The sequence below is a fragment of the Accipiter gentilis genome, chromosome 7 (genome assembly GCF_929443795.1).
Source record: "Accipiter gentilis chromosome 7, bAccGen1.1, whole genome shotgun sequence".
In the NCBI taxonomy this organism is placed as follows: Eukaryota; Metazoa; Chordata; class Aves; order Accipitriformes; family Accipitridae; genus Astur; species Astur gentilis.
In genome coordinates, this window is record NC_064886.1 from 24,152,021 (window position 1) to 24,174,602 (window position 22,582).

Sequence of the window (22,582 nt, forward strand, 5' to 3'; positions counted from 1 at the left end):
CCGTGAGCGCATATCCCGTGCTTCGGGGGAAAGGGCCGTGAGCGCATCCGGAACTCGCTAGCAATAAAGCGGCTCCCCTGCAGCCTCCCAACGGGGAAGGTGAGGGGGCGGCAGGCAGGCGGCCGTTCGCCCCGGGCTGCCTCTCGAATCTGGCGGCACCTCCTCCCGCCGCCCCCGGTCTCGGCGACAGGAGCGTCGCGGCTCCGCCGCTGCCCCTCGGCCGGGCCCGCCGCGGCCGCGCGCCCCCGGCGCCCCAGCTCTCTCGGGAACGCGCCGGCCCACAGCCCGCCCGGCGCGCGAGCCCCGCTCCTGATTGGCCGAGCCCCCTCCTCAGGCCGGGCGGCCGCCATTTTGGCCTCCTGCCGCCTCGGGAGAGGGGACAGACATGTTCTCCTTATATCCCCCCACCCTCCCCGCCGCCGTGGCGGCGAGGGAGCAGCGGCTCGTGTCTGCGCCGCGGGAAGGCCGCCGTAAGCCGGGCCGGGGAGGTGTTGTCCTGCGGGGGTAGGGGGGGTGGCCGAGCCGTTTGTGCCGCGGCGGGCGGCCCTGGGCGTCAAGCTCTGGAGCGGTTTCCAGTCAGGGCGGCGCTGGCCGCCGCCGTCGTGGGGCGCGCCGGCCGGGCCCTCACCCGTCTCGCTGCGATGGCCCTTCCTACTGGGCTGTGGCTGACCTTGCTGCACCCGCCGGCCCTGCTGTCCTGGCGGGTCTGCACCTCCCAAGGAGCCTGGTTGTTTCCTATATAAAATAAGTTGTGTCAGTACCTGCTTCCAGTCCACAGGTTTGCACGAGGAAGCAAACTTTGGCCGGCTTAGAGGCCTGCTTTGTTTTAGAAGTAATAGTGGGACTTCAGAAACAAAAGTTAATGTGTTGAGTGCTTCTGTGTGACTTCCAGACTGAGGAAACCAAGGACACACATAGGTAATGAACTGGTATGAGAAGAACATTGGTAGTGTATAATTTTGCTTGCTGCTTGCCATGTGTGTATCCTGGCATGCTGGGACATTGTACCAAGTAGTGAGTAAGATGAGGACCAAGCTAGTGGCTTTAGTATTGGATGTTCGTGCCCCTGGTGTTTTTAAAACAGCAGTAGTGCTTAGGGTCTCTTATCTCCTCAGCTGATGTTGTAAGAGTTCTCCATAATACTTCTCAGCCTGTTTCCTGTGAGTGGAGACACTGGCCTGTGGCCTTTTGGTAGAAAGCTTAGGAAGAGAAAAAACCATTTTGAACGCACATAGCCTCTTTCTTTAGAGGTATAAAATGAAAGGCTTCATTTTTTTCATTTGTTTTAGTAACACTGAAGTTCGGTTGCTTTTAGGTCTGATTTAGCTGTAAACTTTATTTTTTTGTCTTCTAGATACGCCTTTACAAACACTATGTCTAAACAGCTATTTTTTTGAAACTGCGCTGACTGACAAAAAGGCAAAGAGTAAGGGTTTTTTGTGGATTTTGTCCCCCTTATGATACCTTTGTGTTATGGCTAGCATTTATATCATAGCTTTCCTTGCCCTAGCAGGAAGAAGGGAGAGAGCAGTGGGGGATAAAAGGAAAATATTAGTTGCCGAGCCCAGTTTTGGGTTAAATTCAGTGTTATTCTGTTGTAATCTATACATGCAAGGCTGAAGACTTAGGGAAACGGTTCTTTATGTAAAATTCTAGTCATCCCCGGTTCATTTTAAAACACTTTTTTTCTCCTCCATTTTAAAAACAAATGATCGTAGCAGCTTTATCATACCTCCTGTGTTGTGACACTGATTAGCCTCAGCTGCCTACATATGCAGCTATCTCTGTCACTACTTGTCTTCAGTAGCATGCTCTCATCTGAGTGGTTAAAATGGTCTTTGTGCTCCAAATCTGGTAGTTTCATTCTCTTAGGAGATTTTAAGTGGTGGTCCCTTAAGTGACCCTGTTGGCACTGCTCCTCATTAAGCCTCATTCTTGCTTAAAATCAATGGCAGTCACTTTTATTCCTCCAACCTCCTTTGTGCCCTCTTGACTAGGCAGTCTATCCTGAAAGCAAAGCAGAGGTTTCAGAGGCTAACAGAAAAGCAAGCCAGGAAGTCTCCCAGAATTAGGCAGGGACTTGCATTTCTCTTCAGCAAAAGGTGTTTCTGCATACAAAAATGTTTCACCTAAAGTTTATGCTTCTGGAACTGAAGCATAAAACCAAAACTTTATCTGAAGGCACTGATGAGGCATGGTGAAAGTGTGGTAAAATTACAGCAAAGTTATCTGGTGAAGCCTGTGTGTCATTAGAGAGCACTAATCCTGAGCCTCTAGGCATAGAATGAAGATCTTGGTGGAGGCAGCATGTTAACATGTTATGGTCGTGTAGTGAAAATTATGCTGCTGTATTGTATTAGGATGGCTTAGTATCTGTTTCTGGTTTGTATGAAACTGTTAGGGAAGTTACATTTCTTCTCCTTCATTCATTAAATAAATTTTTTTTAGATTTCTCCTGCCCCACCCTTCTCTTTCTGCATAATGTAGACTAGCGCTCAACAAAAACTATCAGTTCCCTCTATATTGCACAGCAGAATAAATGAACCATAAGGTCAACTTCCATGTTAAATGTTACGTTTTCACCTTTTCTTGCGTTGTCTTGGCACATACCCTGCATATACATCAAAAGAGTTCCCAAAAAGGGAAGAAGGCAGAGAAAAATCTAGGAAAGACTATGTCTTTGTATTTCAATACAAATAGGCTTTATGTCTGTTGTAGCAGGGCACTCTGCTCCACGGGTTTCATGAGTATATACCGACAAAACATTTAATTTCTGTGTGTTTTCTTTTGTGTTCATCACAAATAGGAAGCTTTTCAAGGCCAATCTCTTACTGTATTCAGGTGCAATGCCTGCACTGCCAGGCTATAGTTTTTATTTGATGTTTATAGATTATATGAATGAAAGAGCAGGGTAGAGGTATAAGTAGCATTTCCCTTTCAAAAGGGGCACCAGCACCTCAGATCATATAAGCGGCTCTTCCCAAACGAGGTTAGTGTCGGGGCTGTGTTATGGAGAGTTGAACTCTTCTAATGATCCGTTGTAGATACGCTAATGTGCAGGTCTGGTTAGCAGTATGTTCCGTGTTCTACAGTGGCAGTCATCAGGTATCAACAGGAGTTTTGCAGTAAGGACATGACATTGCCCTTTTAGGTGCTGTTTAGCCTGTTCTTTTTCTTTGAAGCCTCCCTCAATGGCAGGATGAGTCCCAGTTTAGAATGCTGCCATTTTTGTATTTGTCATGGTGCCAGTCAGCTAGGCCGTGTAGTCTGCCTGAATAAATAAAGGTATTTTCTCACAGGAGATCATCTGTTGAGGTCGATGCAAGCCTTATATCCACTGCCAGCTTCTTGCTGCTTTCTTGGATGCTGCTGCCTGGATCCCTTTGCTTACGGGGAGAATATTCCGTTTGTGTGTCTGCCTCTAGCTGGGAACTAGATACACTGCTCCATTGTTTACCTCCCCTTAAAAGCTGAGAGCTATGACTCTCTTTTTGAGACAGTCTGTATTTGCATTCCCTGGGTTGGCTGGGCAACAGCTAATCAAATAACTATATTTAAAATAAGATTTAATAAAAAAGTATTTCTAAAGGCAAGGTATAGTCATCCTTCCCACCAACAAAACTAGTCAGCAGTGTTTGTACTGTGGAATGTTTCCCAAATAACTAAGGCCCGTTTAATCTTTCTTAATGTTCTTACTTTTTTAGATGCTGTCATATCTTTATAGTGTGTCTGTAGATGGAGTATCTCCTCCTTCCGTTCCTTTTTTTTCTATTCCCCCCTGCCCTGCTTTAAGTCAGTCTTCTTGCATAGAGCCTTGACAGGGAGCTATTCATACTTGGAAGAGTTTCTGCTAGTAAGCACCAGTTCTGTCTATGTTTAAAACATTAATAAAAATATCAGTTATTTTTTTAAAATAATAAACTGAAGGTCCCAAACAGATAATTATGCTTGCACTTGTAAATAAGAATTACCCAGAAGCAGAAGAAATTCAGTACTTTTCCCCTGTCCTCAAACCAAACATAGAACTGAGTGAGACCTTCTGGGTTGCTCTGTATAGTCCCTTCCTGTAGTAGGGCTCATGCATATAATCTGTCTTTAAAAATACATCAAACTGTTTTAAAAGCAGTGGGGTTTTGGAGAGGAATTTTTGTTTGTTTGTTTTGTATTCCATTGTGGTCATTTGGAAGCTGGTTTTGAACTTGTCTGGTCTTGTGGTCAGAAACCTTTTAATTGTCAGCTGCTGGGACTCCAGGCCTGGACAAGGACTTCTTACACTGGGTATGGAGCCACTGCCCAGCATTTAACCAGACTCAGCGTTTTTTTCTGTCAGGGTATAGTAAATGCTACGTTTACAGCTTCTAATTTGCTCTAACATTGGAACACACAGATGCAGAACAGTGAGGCCAAGGATTTTTGCAGCGAGGTGGAAGGACACTCAAGGTCAGCTGTGGGCAAGAGTAATCTCACCAGGATAAGCACTGTTAGTTCAAAAATGCCACAGAGTTCCAAGAACACCAATCTAATAATTAATGAAGTAGCTACAGCATGAAGTCCTCCTTATGTGCTTATTGTGGGATACAAGACATGTTTTTTTAAAAAGTCCAAGTTTGCTGTGGCTATAAATAGCTTTCTCGGCAAATATGAAAAAGAGAAATTGTATGTAACCAAGGAGTAACAGAAAATAGAGTTTAAATACCTGTTTCATAACAGTCTTATTTTGAGGCTGAGATAATGGACCAGGATGCGTACTGAAAATTAGTTTGTCTTGTGTGATACACCTTTCATTAGAAATATATTTAGCATAGTGCTTGGCACCATGCTAGGCCTAGGATTTTTTTTCCGTTGGCATCTTGTGGACCTTGCAGCTGCCTTTTGTTCCTTGATATCCTGAAGGTCCTTATTAAGCAATATATAAAACATATAGTTTTGGCTTTGCTGAAGCTGGTGACAGTGTGGCAGTTGACTTCTGGAGAAGTTTTTAATTGTAAGGAAAGATCCAGCTGTATTTTGCTGGGTGTTCAAAATTCTGGATTGGCATTTGAAAGGTATTTAAGAACCTGTTGCAGCCAAACACGAAGAAGGTAACAATTATACCTAGTTAGATCCAAAAAGGTAGTGAGGATGTTACCCAAATTGTAGCAGGTCCAGGGTGTTCAAGCTGACAGTCTTCTGCTAATTTAGAAGTTCATGAACCTCTTGTTATTAGGTACCTTTGTTCTCATTAATTTGATGGGGAATGACATCATCTTTCCCTCATCATGCTCATCTCTTTCCATTCATTGCAGTGGGAGCCACTCAGAATATACTGCCATTGGGTGATTTCAGAATATACTGCCATTGGGTGATTCCAGGTTATGAACTCCCACATTGCTTCTTTCAAATACAAAGTTTTTAGAGGCTGCCCGTGCAGGGGCTGTAGTATGTGGTGCTGTGGCAGCATTGGAAACCCCTTCAGTTGTTTTTACTGCATCATCCAGAATCTTAAAATTACTGAAGAATTGTTATGCAATAGAGGAGTTCTTGCCATAGTTGCATCCTGAACTCTGGGTGAGTCATTGTGCTAGGCATTTGTGGAATCACAGCTCACAGTTTAAATGTGTAGGGTGTGTCCCCCCCTGCTTTACAAACATGCCACTATCCTTTCTACAGGCAGCTCTCTTTCTCTGGTCTAACATTGCAATGTCTTGGCCATCATCCTCCATTTTGTATTAATGCAGAAGGATTTGTATCAGTTATTAGCTAATACAGTGTTTAATGTGACTATCTGTGAGGCAAATTGTGTTTTAGCAGGGTGGAAAGTGGTCAGAGATATTAACAGTCAGTCTACCAATGACAGTACAGCATTCAGGATTACATTAATGTTTCTATTGAGCTCATTAGGTGACGATCTCGTTGCTGGGATTTGGAAGAGTCAAAACATTTGCGAATAGGAATGGGACTTTAAGGCTTCTGGTTGCTTTGGACATGCTGCCATAACATGAGGAGCTTTAGCAGAACTTTGGAAAAAACCTGTTGTAACAGATATAGCACAACAGTGAAAACTACTGCGAAGCTTTAGGCTTTTGTTGCAGTGTTTATATGGATAAAGGGTATTGTGGCACACCTGGTTTACCAACCATACCGTGGCACTTGAAGCGGTTTGGAGTTGTTCTGCCGGGTTTGGCTTTGGAGACATCAAAGGTTTACATAGAAAAAGCAAAGAGAGGGTTTGGCAGTGGTGGAAACTGCGCACGTGTGTGTTGGTGAGTACAAGATGTTTATGTGGGGAGTGAGGGAAGGTGAAGCATTTCCAGAGGAACAGAGTAAGCAGATGCTTTTATGGACATTTCCAGAGGAACAGAGTAAGCAGATGCTGTTTTCCAGGAATTATGCAATTTACAGACAGGAAAGCCAGCTGAAAGCTAGTTTGTTAATAGGAATGTTGGGAAAATATCCCTTTATTTTATGTGATTATATTCAGTTTAAAGAAGGCTGTAGCATTTTTCTACTATGGTTAATCTCCTCTTTTGATTAGTTTACTGTTTAGATGGTTCTTGGTGCCTAGGAACCATTTTCCTTGGCAGTGTAGTGCTGGGTGCTGTATAAAAGACAGGAGGACAATGACATGGTGTTCTGCCCCAAAGGGTCTGTGAGTCAGATGGGAGGAAGGCAAGAGGACATAACAAACGGTGAAGGCAGGTGGATTGGGTTCACAGGTTGCAAAGGCCTCTATCAGTGTGAAAGGCAATGGTATTGGCATGGGCACTGTGGCATGTTGTAGGGCTGAGCACAACCTCAGCAGCTCGTATGATTTGCAATAGTATGAAATGTTCATCAGACCTATAAAGGGGTTTTGGGGCGTTCAGGGGAGGAGGGAAACGAGATGAATATATGCCCCAGACTAAATGTTGATGGAGATTCCGTGATCTTTTTGGGTACACAGACCCAATGTGTAACAATCCTTGGATACTTTTTTTTTTCTCCTCTCTTTTTCTTCTAATCTTACCAGCAATTAATGCACATTTCTTCCTGTTCACATCTAATGGTTGTAAGGAGCAGTTGTTATGTCTGCTGTTATGTAAAAGATGAGAAAGAGAATTGCTGTTTAGCTGCCAGTCTTTCTAGCAAGCCCCACTCACTGATGTCACAAATGGCTGCTTGGAGCCTTCCTTAAATGTCAGGGAAAATATGGAAGAAAATACGAAGGGCTTACAGATTCAAGGAGTGGTAGATGGGAAATCTGGAGTAGTCAAAAACAACACTAGAGGGTAAGACAGTGTCTTTTGAAAGGCCATGAAAATGTAGGTAAGCAACTTGAATTTGCTGCAACAAGGAGAATTGGTTATGTCAAAGTATTAAATTGTCAAAGAAAAGGGAGAGAAGAGTAACGGTTTCAGCAGCATTCCTAGCAGGAATTTTGGTGGGATAGGGAGGTTTGTGTTTTAATAGGTGCTTTGCCAAGAGAATCTGTACAATAGCCAAAGAGGCAGATGGCATTGCAGTTATAGTGCTGACTGACAGGCAGCTGTGGGCATGAGTTCATAATAAACTACACTACAACTCCTGGGGCAGAGGGAGCAGGAAAGAGTTACAATTTTCTGTACTTGTTCTTCTTGGTTAGCTGTCTAGAAGGCGCAAACTGTCCAAGAAATTGTTGTGTTTTACCTTGTGGCTCTATAGCAGTTCATAGAGGGGAACCCACTCATGAGCTGCTTACATAATAATGCAAACTGTAACAATGGAAAAATAGATCAGATATTGCAGGAGAGGAACATACTAGGAATCCACCACTGGAAAATGAAGTCTGTCAAAGTATAATGCTGTGGTAGCATCAGAATGCAGACAAAAATCACCTGTGCAGCGATGGAGAAAGCTGCAGAGATCCATGTCTAACATCCTGTCTGACAAGATGGAGTGGTTCCTTCCTGAGCTAATGACAAGCAACTTGTGCACTGTACTCTTCCTTCATCACTTGCATTGCACTGATTTCTTCCTTTCTGCTTGCGGAAAAAATAAATTCTTCAAGGTGCGGTTCCCTACTGGCTTTTATAAAGGACTTTGAGGCCTCTTCAGAAAGACTGAGCCAGTAAAATGGGTTCTTTTCACTTGACATTGTTTTGTTAAATCACTGGATCTCTTAAGGATGTATGTACTGGGCAGGGGGGGTGTTTTCTTTTTTAATTATCTTTGACTGACAGTATAAAGATAAAACCCTGCTCTCCACTAGTTCAGGGACTAGGTAACTGCTGAGATGTCAAGATGCACAACTGCATAATAAGAAATCATTCTTGTGAAGTGGTCTTACATTGAATGCTAGTAGAATGCATATCCTTGTACTTAAAGCATGGGCTTGGTGCAAGAGGCGGTGTTCAGGTTTGCAGCCTGCAGCAGGCACTGTGAATGCTTGCCTGAAGGTTGCATGCCTTGAAAACTGAGGGGGGGGTGTCTGTGCAGGGGATGTTTGAGCAGTAGAGGCCAAGGTGGAGGGTGAGTTAAAAGCACTCCTTTCTTTCACCCTTTATTTTCTGCAGATTCACTGGAACAGGCACAGCACAGTAAGACTGTACTTGAGCCACCCACCAGACTGCACCTTAGAGTCAGATTTCTGTTAGTGCCATCAGACTCCACATTACAAAACTAGAAAAAGTGGACTGCACAGAATCATTTGAGCCTTGAAATTTTATTATCTTGTTTGCATCAACCAGTTATTCCTTTCAGCACCAATAAAAGACAAAAACCCCTCCCTATTGTTCAAAATACCTTGTTTTTATCAGGTCTGAGATTGTGGTTTTCTTGCAGGCAAAGAAACCAATGAAAATATTTAAATTTTTATTTTTTTAATACATTTATAACAAAATGTCAGAAGGTGTGTGCTTACCATATAAAAACATTAGGTTCCAGAAGGATACAATACCGAAAAAATCATTGAAATAAAAAAGGTTATTCTTATTATAGGATTTCTAAACCTCAGCAATAATACAAGTTTTTAAAAGCATCAAGATTATATTTAAAACAAGACGGCATGGAAAAATGAGACTTTCAGTAACAATTTGACCCTCATTGTAATGGTGATAAAACTGGGAGTTTTTCAAAGTGCTTGAATTGTATTTGTGTTCTCATCCTATAGTGCCAGGAGGAGGTAAAAATGCTTCATTTTTGAGCTGATGATATGTGCTGACACTGATGTGCTGCTCTGTGATCCCAGGGTAGCTCAGAGACCAAGCTGGGGACAGTCAGATTGGCTTAATCTGGACCACCAAACAAAAGGCCATTTTAAAAAAACACAATCTTTATTGGAATTGTAAGTTCCTTAAATCTTACTGTCTTACCCAACAAGTAGGACTGAGGGTCTAGCCAGGCTAGCTGAGAGTGCTTCTGGGACAAAACGTTGTTGTAATACTAGCACAAGATAGGTAAACTTGTTATACCAGATGGCTTTCTCAAGGGTTTCCCTACAGCAGGCTACACCTCAGCAGGCTGCAGGCTTCTCTTGGAGCCAGTCTGTGGTACAGTTCATGTTTGGTTGCTTTGGACAGTTTCTATTAAGCGTCCAGTTTGTGATGGGATAAAACGAGCTGGCCACCACTTGAATTAGTTATAGTAAATGCTTTTTCACATAGCACGAAGGTATACACTAGGTGCTACTACCCTGGTCCTCAGTGGCTGAGCTGTGGTGCAAAGCATCCCTCAGAGAAACAGTGCACAGATGAACTGGATCTGAATATGCCTGAGAGACTGTTCTGTAGTTTGTGTTTTTGAAGTGATCTAAAGATACCAACTTTGTAAGGACCCAACATCCTTGAAACTTCTGGAAGTTCTTAGTTTCTGGCTGTCCTTATTTGTGTCTTTTGTTCACTTGTTCTAGAAGTGCTGTTGTAAAATGCAAAGTGGACATAAGAAACAGAAGATGTTATCTAGCTTTTATAAAAACAGATGATGCTTCATCTACAGTATCCCTGTTCAGTGGCAGTTATTAAACCAAGCATAGTGTTATCACCCACTTCTTGAAGATACCTGAAATTCCTGTACAAAGTGGGGTAAGCATAGTAGAGTAAGCTTAACTCAAATTTCTTATAAATAACCTCCTACTAATAAATTGGGTCATGCTATCCTTAAGCAATGTGGAACTGAGATCTGAAAAAACTATCCAGGGTTTGATTTCCTGGGCATGTTCTCCCTCCCCTGCTCCCCCCCCCCCCCGCCCCCTTTTTTTTTTTAAATGCAAATGTTCTGTTACATAGTATCTCTCTAAGGCTTGTAATGACTGATATCCTGCTGGTACAGGCATTGTCTGAATGATTCTCTGTGAGATAGTATATGAACTGTGGTAGTAGTGGTGTAGACAAAACTTGTTCTTCTCCAGGATGTTACTCTTCTGGAAAGAAAAGCCTGTTTGTTACAGTTCACTGGTACACACTGTCTCCCAGTTCTGCAAGCATACCAAGGCATTAGAAGGCACAGGATCAACGCAGAAAAGCAAGGAACATCTGTACAGTGGTGCCACAATGCTGTACCTCCCAGCATCACTCTTGCAAAGTTAGATCCTTAAGACAGTAAATTAGTAAGAACTACCTAGACTGATTAAATGTGAGTGTATTGTTTAGAGAGAACATTTTACAACTATCAGTTTCTTGGTCACTGAGAAACTAAGAACATCAAAATCTAAAACAGTTTACTTCAAATTTGAAAAAATATTTCTCAGTGTATCTCAAAGTTGACAAAAGTGCCTGGTTTTTAGTTAGCACAAAGCCACAGAACTAATTTAAAAGTAATTTAGACCATGTTAGTTTTACTGTAAATAATGTAACGTTGTTTGGCAGTAGTTTTATGATTATATCCCACACAGTGTCAAATTCAGCTCCTGCAACTGATACTTAGTGAAGTTGATATCAAATTGTAATTTACATTGTTAGGAAAGCTATTAAAAATACTGTACCTTATTTAATCTTACTACTGAGAAATTAGCTGCTGGACAGCACACAAGTTGCTACTGATACTGTTTGTTTTTTTTTTAAAAAGGTTAATAAAATACAAGCAAGGTAGAAAATAGGATTAAAAGCATTGTTTCAGGTACAAGTTTTTCTGAATTGGGTGGAGAGATAAGAAACCAGAAAAACACATTGCACATACGTGCACCCTCTGTATAAAGAGAAACATACAAAGTGGGAAACTGGTGGTGCACTGGGATAGTACACTAAAGTCTCTGATGCTGTAAACTTGAATTCCTAATTTTATTAAAAAGGGGAATTGAGTCTGGTTCCATTTTTGAGTCCCCATGGGTTACACTTGCAGACTACCCCATGGTTTGGCACAGAACACTTTTAAGAGGCAGTCTCTGCTGAAGGGATGCCAGGACTGGAAAAGGAGGCATAAAATCTGTCAAGACCAGGTGCAGTGGGAGAGTGTGACCTACTACCTACTTGGAATTAGCCAATACTGTTAGTCCAGTACTTTCATGGCTATTAAGAGTTTCTCTACTTGCAAAATCAGGCTGATCTAAGTAAAAGTTCCACTGTTTACTGTAGCTAATTGAGCCAGTACCTGCGCAGACTGGATTTCCAATTTATATCTATTCTGATTTAGCTCAAGCTGATTCCTAGCAGGTGTAAACTAAACCAAAACAAAAGCATCTTCAGGAGTTTGTGGCCAATGTAACTAAAAGAGTTTACTTAATGGAGTAAGTGTATTAGATTAACTCTTCTCTTTTTAATGCAGGGAATTTGTAATGCAAGAGGAAATAACACTGAAATTGAACAGGAAGTAGGCAGAAGAAACAGTTAAAACACAAGGAGTCTCATTGTTCTCCCAGCAACACAAACCCTTCTGAATTTAAATCCCTAAAAAAAAATGCCAAGTCTCATTATGGACCTGATTCTCAGCTTTTCATTATTTTTGTTAAGGTTACAGAGGCTAGGTAGGTCAGGTTACAGGGATAAGATGGCAGAGGGGAGCCCCAGATTTAAAGAGCTGTGGTGGAAAGAACATACAAATTAGATGGCAGGACCCCTATTAAAGTCTGTGAGTGCATAACAAATGGAGAATTGTGTCTCACAGATATAAACAAACCCTCTGCTCCTAGGAAGTAGTTACCTAAGGCTGAGAGTCACAGTTCTATTCTCTGCTCTCTAGCTAGCCATGCTACGCTTTCCATTTAAGCGTACTGATTCCTTTAGAAAATTGTTAGGTTATCCTGCCTTATCAATCATATGCTGTTCTACACTTTTTCCCCCAAAATGTCACTTACATTTATTTTAACTCTATATCTAGCATGCATTTTACAAGCTATTTCCCACTTACTCTTTCTAGCTAAGGCAGAATGTTGGCTCTGGTGTTACCAATGGTACTACAGGAATCTATTCACTCTACTGTAACATACATATCATCCCATACCATAATTCAGAACTGCCCCATCTATGGGAAAGAAAGAAAAGACATTACAGGGGAATTATATTTCTTCTTAAGGGAATAAGTTGCGCTTTGAAAGCTAAAGGCCCAATTCTGGAGTCATTATTCAGACAAAACACTTCATGATTTCAGTGGGAACACAGTTGGAATAAGGGTAGAACTGCGTTCTTAAAGTCTTAATTCCAGATCTTTTAAGTATCCTTAAATCAGACAGGAAAGTATTGGTCTGCAAATTTAAGAGAGTTTTTGTCTGTTTGTTTGAAGGCCTATCTGTAATGACAGAAGGGTTTGCCAGTCCCAGAATGCCTTGCTTTGGCTGGTATCTGATTTTTGAAGTCACTTCCATTCTGATATTCCCCATGGTATCTTACTATTTTATCTCAGAGTGGCATGCAGTGCGGGCGCATGCTACTGATGCAAGCACGCTACTACAACTTTTAACAGGCTAAAAAAGAAAAAAGCTTTAGCTTCTTAGTTATACAAAGAAATGATGCAAAAAACCATTGAGCAGCACTAACTCACAGACTAATTACAAACTAAATTGTGCTATATATTAGTATAAAAACATGTTTTAGTAAGAATGGCACTGGTTCAGAAGGAATTAGGACTTCCATCTTGGCTCCGTTCGGTCCACAGTGAAAGCATTGTAGTACAGGCCTGCCCTGTTGCCTGAGCAACTTGTGATGTGGCTTTTGGCCACAACCCCTTCCATTTCTTCCCTTTTTATATCCGTCATTGTTGGTACATTCTGGGAGTAGCCCAGGTCTGGTCGCCTTTCCTAACACGGCACCAGAATAGTTCGTTCTTATCCTCTGATATTTTCGTAGTATCGTTAACGTTTCCCTCCTAATCTCTCAAAGCTGGTCAGTTTTAAGGGTCATCTTCTCCTGTAGATACCATGAGACGCATTGCTACTGGTAGGTGATCTGTCAAGCCTGCTAACTGGGTAATAAAGCTGAACTCTTCCACTTCCTGCAGAAGGAAAACAAAAGAAAGAAGCAAGTGGAAAACTGATCTGTTGTACCACACACCAGGACTCTGCTTTTATGCCTCTTTTTAGTTTACTCTGAGCAACCTTACTGTATTAGTGGATCTATGGGACCAGTCTAGCCTGGCTGGGCTAATGGCAAACTATCTGTCACACAGGGCATGGCAGTGTGGTGCAGTTGACGAGGTGAACCATTTATACGATACACAGTTGAACTAGCCTGGATGAAATCTGTTGTACCTTTTCTTTCCATTTACAGTAGCATCTGTGTTGTTCCAGACAGGCTTGTCTCTAGTGCTGCAGTAGGTAATCCATGTGTGTAAGGAGGCACTCACCTGGGAGGAAGGGCTGGCCGTACTGTACCAGATAAGGCATGCAGCTAAAAAGGAAGCCTGTCCTCATTAGATTGAGGTGTTATAAACTTCATGGAAACTTAAGGCAATTGGGAACCCTGCTCCTTGCATCTCTGAATTTCAGCCTTTGTTCTGGCAACATTTCATAAGACCAAATTAAAGTTCTGTAGGAGATACTGCATGCTTCCCAGCTTCTGAAAGCTGGATGGAGCAACCTTAATGCTTACTTGATACAGTGCAGTTGTCCCCTCCTACAGGCCAGGTACTTACTTTGCCAGTACTTTGGGAATTGCTTGCAGGAAGCGCAGATATTTTAGCTCTCTTTATGCTGCCAGCATGAGACTTATCAAGACCTAATCTGGGTCAAATCTATTCAAATACTGTTTTTGTCGCTGTTTGTGCAAAATATAAGAATGGGTTTACCACACAGATGCACCATTGGTATTTGTGTGTCTGAAATAGGAAGCCTTAAAAGAATTTAGTGGCCAAGCTGCTGTGTCCACAGAGTGCATGCAAACAGCACAGACAGATGGAGGTATCATGCACTAAGCTATGCTGAACTGCTCTATTGCCTGCTCTTCTGCAGCAGCTGCAATGGGGCATGGTAAATAAGTGCGAACTGGTTTCTCATTTTCATCCTGGAATGCTGTATAAGGCAAGGTTCTACACCAGGAAGCAGACAGTGCAGCGCAAGTTCTCATTCTGGTTAGCCTGTGTCAACTTCTGCCTGTGTATCACCAACTTGTAACTTAGGTAGGTTTTCAGAGGCACAATAAAAGAACATCCAGGCACTTGAAAAGATTAAAACATATTGATACTGCTGGCATGGAAAGCATCAGCCAAAACACTTAGTCTGGCAAAAGTTTAAAGAATAGAAACAAGGTTTTTCGTTTGTTTGTTTTTAAAGAGCAGCATATCTACCAGTGTTGCTACCAGAATCCTTAAACTCAGATTGGTTTATGTAATAGGTTTACAAACTAGGTACTTGCATGCAGAAGTAAAAAACCAGCAAAGCAGCAGGTTCTCTGTGCAGTATGAATCTGAACCCAAGCAGAACAGGCTGCAGTGCCATCCAGACAAGTTTGTTGTGTGAGTTACAGCTCTTTTTGTGAACTCTGGAACTCACCACTTTCCATTCCAGGTAGAGACCTTCTTCTGTATAGAGCATATAGTCAATCCTCCTCCCGTTTCCTTTCAATGACGCCTTCCTCCCCTTTTGACTGGAACTGTGGTTCTTGCTGGTGGGATAGACTAAGTATCCTTTCCTTCCTTCTTCACTTTCCAGCACCCTATATCATTAAAAAACAAAACAAGTGCTTTAAATGTTTGCTCATTGTGTTCCTTTGTGCATTACACTAGATTCTCTCCAAACCCCTGGTATGGGTAATGCCTGTCCAAAAGGACTGTAAACTTGTAAAGCACATTGTCTTCCAAATGTGTTTTGCAATACAAACCTGTACTAGCTGCTGACACCGCTCTTAAAGCCTCATGGCAGGTTTGGCATTACTGGTGCTGTACTGGTGGACCTACCCTTGTAGCCAGGGGAACAAACATCTGAGAGGAGGACCTTGCTTGCCTGCTCTCTGTAGTACACTGCAGCCCACAGCCCCTCCATTGATTTCCATTGTTGTTGAATCTAGCAGAGTAGGAAACTGTTTCATGGATTGCTTCAGAACAAACCAGAACACTGTGATACAAACCTCTCCATTCTCATCAGAGCAACTCCTTCTGAAATGAAGACAGCCAGCTTTACAGGCAGAGCATGGATGAGGAATGGTTTTCAGGAACACACATTTGGGCATGGGGTAGTTGGTTTTGCGCAAGCCCTAGCATCAGATTGCTGTGTCTTGGACCTCAAGCTCTTACTTCATTAGTAATGACAGCCTAATTTATTTGACTCCTGTATGTGACACTCTTCAAACTCCTCTACAGAGATGGACTTACTCAGTGGGTGTGTTAGTACTGCCCCCATCTTGTGCAGAGATTACCCAGCCCAAGCCCATACACAGAAGCAGTCAAAATTAGGAATCAGTTTTCTAGGTACCAGTCTTGTGTTCAGGCAAATAACCTGCAGCTCTCCCATTAAAATTTGTAGTTTGGGTGCTTAAACCTTAACAGTAGGTTTTACACAGAAGACTATTAAAGTCCCGAGCAACTTGATCCAAGTTTGAAGTTAGCCCTGCTTTGAATGTGACTTTGGACCAGATAATCCACAAAGGTCCCTGTCACTCTATTTTTACAATAATTCTCTGTTGTTCTGCTGTTCTCTATTGTTTTGCTGTTATATTGGATTTTAAAGGAAATGTGGTTTACCTTCTTGTATTCTATTTAAAAGATCTACCAAAGGAGCGCTAAAGGCAACAGACACAACTGTGCACACAAAAGCAGGAGTTGCACACGGTAACTGCATGTATAGGGTATTATGCAGACAGCTGATATCAAGTACAATCATCGCACCTCTTTTGCATGATAACTGTGAATGCGGAGAGGCACAGATTAGGTTGTGGTTTTGCTATCTGGCTCAAAACACAAACAAACTACTTTCAAAACCACCTCCTTGAAAATCATTTTCCTTTACTTACCTGCCAAAACCTGAGCTCAAGGTTCTGTGGTTTCCCTTGTAAGAGTTGATTACGCCATTAAGCTACATCATCAACTGTCGCAGGAGAAACACTGAGCCATGAACTTGGGTCCTAGCAGGTACAAAGCCTTTAATTTCACCTTGGAAAAAAATAAGATATTTTTCATCACCCAGTTTTTAAGACTTGGCTTTGGATGGGTTTTATGGCGTTGGGTTTAGAAATTTTTTAGTGCATGCACGTGAGAGTACAGAATGAAGGAAGAACAAGAGACAAACACCAGACTCCCGTGCTGTGTTTTAATGTTTGAGATTCAAATGGTTTCTTTGTCAGATTTTGTCTCTTTGGAAGGATCTGAATGGTGGCAGAGGGGGACACAGCACTTGCTACAGTTGATTAGGTCTCAGTAGTGTTATAATCTGTAAGTTTGGGTCAATTGATACATACAAGAAGTACTTTATGTGCCTTCCAAAGATAACAGTGACAAAATTCTGGTCTTACAGTTATTTAATCAGAACTTTCCTTAACTCCCTTTGAACATAGGGAGGTATTGAAGGTTCCTAGAGTTTACTGTAACCAGTTTATGAAAGTAAGTTTCCTTTTATGTATTAGTTTTAGACTGTCATCTAATAGCTTGCATTAAATTAGCTTACTGTCTGCGCCCCGTTTGTAAGCTGATTCTACAAAACGCTACTGCAAATGATTCACTTCCTGAAATTCTCTTCTAGGTTCAAGAAAGCAAGCTCTTTGATGGGATTGACCTCTTTCAAAAATTGTATTTATATTTGGCAAAGATAATTAAGTAACAAAGTAGGAGAAACTGCTGATTAGCGCTGCAGTACTACTGCAAAAAAATCTTATTTGCATTAATTTAAAAGATGAATTTGTTTTAGCTTCAGTTATGTCCTTTTAAAAGTCTGTGAATGCTGGGTATTCACTTAACCGGCACAACTACTCATGGAAGGGAAATGTTAATTTCAAATACATGAGGAAAACGAATTGTAAACGTGCATGCATCTGACTAAAACTTGTACCACTTCATACACCATGGTTTGCTGTTTGTCTCTACAGGAAGTAGACACAAGTACTGGACATCTGGCTGTGCGGTGCTAACAGTTAAATGCTAACAACTCAAGTGAACGTAACTGATTATGACTGAGTTTCACAACTAAACCTGAATTTTGTCAGAACAATCATCTTAATTCATAAGACGCAAAGGGAGGATAAAAAGTAATTGGAACTTTATTTTTTCTTTGAAAGATCTTCAGTCCTAAATAACTCCAAAGTTTAAGTATTGAAATTCTGTCATGCAGCTCTTTGGCCGATGGTTTGTTTGTAGTGCTGACCATAGCTGCAATGAACAAAGGAGCATGAAAAGCAGTATATGTAAGGGAGCCATAAAGCAAAACTTAATCCCTCTTCAAAAAGCTCGAGGGAGCATCTCTCATTCAGGCGAGAAGCACCCGAGTTAAGGAAGACTTAACTGGTGTTGCAGCCTGTCACCCAGAATTGCAAGCCACGCTCCAGCAGTGGCGACTGGAAAGATTTGCATTTACATCTTGTTTCTTAGCTGTGCTGTCCTATGCCAGACTCTGTTCAGGGCTTATTCCAGTGCTTTGCTTGAAAGTCACAATCATCTTTGTGAGATGAGATTATTTGTGTGCATTTCATGCAGCCTTTCTAAGCAGAAGCTTGCGCAGCTGCCAGCACTGTGACAGGGCCCAGATTGTAATATCTAGCTTATTAATTGTTCTATATTTATAAATGACTTGCTCATTATTTGTACCAAGTATGTTCTAGTCTGATGTTTTATGTATGCTGTACTTAACATGAAAGAAATATTTAAGAACTAGTTGTTCTGCTGTTTTTATGGCCTAATTAGTTTAGCAATGTGAACTACATTTTATTTATAAACTAGGGAAGGGTGCTGATGAAGAAATAATTCTCTGTATAGCTTACATTGCCAATTTAAATGTCTGTTTTCAATGTCTGTAAAGCTTGATCAAGGTTTATTATTGAAAAATTTCAGAACAGATCAATTTTAGGCTGTACCCTGTTTTGCTCTGTAGATGAGTGATCCTTGTTAGCTGGACAGTGCTCCACAGCTTCTGGGCTATTTAACATTTAAATGTCTTTAAAGCCCAGATTCCATTAATGGCTTTAAATTTTGCTAAACTTACTGGCAATGTTTATGTTTACCAGTCCCTCGCAGAAATGGAAGGACAGGCTCTTTCGGCCTCTCGTGGAAGTGGTGTTTTCTCTTAATATATAACGTACATATGCAGATCCCTGTTTCTCTGCAGAAAAAGCTAGTGGAATTTCTGGTCTAGTAGAGGTTTTTTCATCAGTTTAAGAGAATTATAATGTATTGCAGAAAACTGAAAGCCACAGTTAGTAGGTAAAAAGTCTTATGTATGTTCTGTTACCAACACTCAAAAATATTTTCCAGTTATCTCATACTGAGGTGCTGTACATACACATAGGTAGCAGAAGTAATACTCATAAATCTTTACTGATGATTCGATGGTTCTTTATCTATCAGTCATGCCTTTGTCAGTGGAACTTAATTGCTGAATACAAGTAACTCTTCAGGGAATAAAACAAAATACCCCAAAAGTAATTTTGTGACAGATTGTTTCAAAAGGCTGCTTGAAAACATGAGGTGGGGTTCTTGCTTTTCAGGGGTTTTTTTAAGAGCTCCAAGCCTGCTCTTGGAACCATAAAATAGATGTTACACCCACATAGAGATTTGCATTTGCAAACTTCATTGTAGGGCCAAATTACCTTAATTTTGCTTTCCAGAAATCCCTTTCACATGTACCAAATTCATGCTTTCAACATGTGAACAGAAATGCCTGGAAATTTTGCAGGTTCCTGAATGTGCAAAGTGTGACTTACTGTAACAAATGCTTATTTTGAATATAAATTAAACCCAGACCTTATGTCTAGAATTCAATTTCTTTGTTCAAAACTGATACAAAGATGACTTCAAGGGGTAGCCTCACCTAATATACTTAACTGTCCATCTATACCAAGCAGCATACTGTGCTCAGTAAAACCACCACCATAAACTGTGCCTATGTAATATACCATTTCCATGATTTGTGTTAACTGAAGCAGACTCATTAATTCAAGTAACTTTACCTCTTTAGCATATTTTGGTAACGAACAGCTAGAACATCTTTTATAGTTAGTCCATTAAACTAGCCTTCAAGGTAGAGAAGGTGCAGAAAGGATTATCACATTCATTAAGTGCTGCTCTAAAATGTACAAAGCTTATTAATTTCTCTCTACTGCCATATTATTTAACAAACAGTACAGGTATTCAAGAAATATCTTAAGACATCTGCAAATTAAGTTTTCATTGTATTTCTCATAAGTCCACTCACTCAAACCAGAGGTACCTGTTTCTCAATCTCAATATCAAACATTCCCTAAAAGTAATGCTGCACTGGTATCATTGATAGATATTAAGCCATATTCCTAGTTATGTCTGATGTGCTATTTAACACCTCTTTATACTTGTGAGCTTGCTGGTTTAGGTGTATCTAATTCTGCAAGCTTTCTAGAATGGGTAATTAGTTGTTGGGTTGGGGGTGGTGTTTTAAACTTTATGGGTCTTTTATTTGAGGGGAACTACATTTCCTTTTGTTGCTGTCCTTTACAGTGTCGTGACCACGGAACTGGCTGCCTGCAGAAAGACTTTCAGACTGCAGAAAGGTACAACTCCACGTACCCTTTTTGGTAGCGCTCGGAGTTTCTTGTCCTACGGACCTGTTCAGGGCAGGATCAACTCTAGAGACGTAAAACCACTGACTGCCATTGCTCTCATCTTTTCACCCATTGAAGCCTCTATTAGACTTAGAGAAGCAGACACTTTTCCTTCCTTTTTTTTTTCCCTCTTCCCCAAGTACACCCGAGTAAAAATTTATGTCTGGTTTTGGGTTTGTTTTGTTGGGGTTTTTGGGTGGGTTTTTTTACAGTCCATAAAACACCCCTCTATTTGTGAAATGTTAAATAGCAAGCAATGAACTGGCTTTTTAAGGAATTGTCTAAAGCACATGGGTGATTAGGAATTGCATACTTCTGTAGGTTATCTGGTGTGCACACTTCTTCATCATACAATCCTTCAGGATCCAACAAGGTACCTGCAAACAGAAAGGGAGATGTGACTGTCCCAGCATACCTCCTGTGACTTGCCTCTTGGGAAGCTTCTGGGGGCACAGGTGTGTGAAGACAGCATCCATGTGGGTGAGAGGGGGCCGCTCTGACTGAGAGCACTTTGTGTTCATTTCTCCTCTATCCAGATCTCCCTACTGCCTCCCACCTTTCAAAATGTTGCCTCTGCCCTTCCAGTTTCTCAGCCCCAGTGTCTCTGATTTTTTTATTTTTCTGTTACGACAGAGTAAAGCCACATTATTAAACAGTTCCACATTCTTATGCTTAGCATCTTCACACTTATAATTGCTGCTCTAGAGAAAGTCTAATTCCTGATCTAAAACTTCACCAAGTTCAACTGAGGTTCACCAGGTATGACTATCTTAGAGTTCCATTAAATCTTTTATAAGATGAACCCTACAAGTTCACAGAGTTATTGAGTTGCTTTGTTACATCCTCAGTTACAGTATTTATAGAACACCAAATGGAATGTTCTGATCAAAAGCTGCAGGCTTTCACTGCATGCAGAAAGTACAGAAACAATAATTTGGCTTCCCCCCACCCCAAAGTAATCTAGAGATTATTTTAAGAGTAGAATAGGTGTGGGAAGGCATTCAAGTAGCTTGATGCATAAGTTCTAGAACATGGACTGAAGTTTAAGATCTCTGTTTGGTTTTTAATTATAATTCAACAAGACACTGTTAAGGTTGATAAAATATATGGTACAGAAATACCCCTTGTAAGTATTTGGTCTCCACCAAATTGTTACTGCCCGTTAGCTGAACTACCTGCTGCTTAGAGATGTCGTGAGTGACAGACAAGTTAACTGTTCAGACACTGATGGCTAGAGAAGGTCTTACCAATTGCCCATGGTTTATCCTCCCCAGGACCAATTCGACATGGGTCTTTGTAGTGTGTAAACAGAGAATGCTGTTGCTCCAGCTTGTCCTCTGCAGGGAAAGAACCAGCCCAAGAAAAGGCACATCAGCTACATGTTGTGAACCTCCAGACAATGGCGTGTTCTGCCACAACGGAAAAGGCAAGTCCTCCTTCCTACTCGGTATACATACATAAGGTTGATTTGAACCAGTTCAGTAGTAGCTCTACTGCACAGCAATATCTTGTCTAGATCAGAACTTCCAACAAATGGTTGCTAATAACCGTGCTTTCCTACAAAGTCTTTATATGAAATACATCTTTTGGTAGTTTCTAGCTGTAAACTGAAGTGAAAGTTTTCCAGCATATTTCCTTACCCTGCCATTGACATAGCATTGCTTACACCAGTACAAAACTTCTGCTGAGATAGATGACACAATGGAGTATTGGACTGACTTCAGAATGGTAATGTAAATGGCTGTTTGTGGGTGTATATACACATCTCGGTAAGTTGAAGATAAAAGCTTGTGCTTTACTTGCTTCAGAAGAATTCACTGACTGAATGTTTCCCAAGCTATAACTGATAAGAGAAAGGACAGGCAATCCATAATTTGCTTGGGATATTATCTGCAGCATTAAAGCCATTCTAAACATAATTAGCATGACCCATCAACTTGAAATTAATTTTTTGCTAATTGCTACTGTGCTCCTTGCATTTAAAGCATACAGTGCACCAGGTTTCTAGGATTATTTGGTAAGATATCCTACAAAGATGTATACATCAGAATTTCAGACACTGAACAAATAAGCAAGTTCTAGTTCCGTGCATGCTGTTTAACATAGTAATCATACCTGGGAAACAAGCACAACCATAACTTGAAAATACCAGCTGCTACAATTCCATTTTTGTTAAATGGCAAAGAAACTGGCAACAGCTCCTGATACCTTTTTCTTGCAGCACCTACACCTTTTACAAGGTTAAAACTTCTTAGCAACACTTGAAGGCTCTCTCTTGGGATCAGCAGAATATTCACCTGTGTTTGGAACTGCTGCTGTAACATATTTGTCACTGTCTATTGCCAAGACAACAGAATATGTAAGTATGCATAAAAACTGACTCCTTGGACATCAGAAACAAAACTTTGAGCTGTGTATCTTAGACAGAATGCAGCTCACACACTGTAGGAATCATAGTTTGATGTCCCTGCTGTTCTTGCCAAGGGAAGAAGCTGTTGACCTCTCCC

The 22,582-nt window shown here is 41.2% G+C and overlaps 1 protein-coding gene and 1 long non-coding RNA gene across 7 annotated transcripts in view; one reads left to right on the forward strand and one right to left on the reverse strand.

Moving 5' to 3' along the window:
* The first annotated feature begins 393 nt into the window (after positions 1-393).
* Positions 394-21,445, forward strand: LOC126040619 (uncharacterized). The gene is made up of 4 exons (XR_007506684.1): positions 394-470; positions 19,972-20,024; positions 20,438-20,555; positions 21,350-21,445. It is a non-coding gene; the product is annotated as an uncharacterized LOC126040619 (long non-coding RNA).
* SMPD3 (sphingomyelin phosphodiesterase 3) overlaps positions 9,107-22,582 on the reverse strand; it is a 123,801-nt gene continuing 110,325 nt past the window's right edge. For 5 of the 6 annotated variants that reach the window (XM_049805286.1, XM_049805289.1, XM_049805290.1 and 2 more), the window contains 4 exons: positions 21,323-21,412; positions 20,389-20,452; positions 14,852-15,014; positions 9,107-13,356 (listed from right to left, as the gene is read on the reverse strand). In XM_049805286.1, the coding sequence (XP_049661243.1) occupies positions 13,255-13,356; positions 14,852-15,014; positions 20,389-20,452; positions 21,323-21,412 (419 nt within the window). In that variant the 3' untranslated portion in view covers positions 9,107-13,254. Of the gene's footprint in view, positions 13,357-14,851; positions 15,015-16,126; positions 16,447-20,388; positions 20,453-21,322; positions 21,413-22,582 lie in introns of those variants that run through there. The other variant, XM_049805292.1, reaches the window with a different exon arrangement.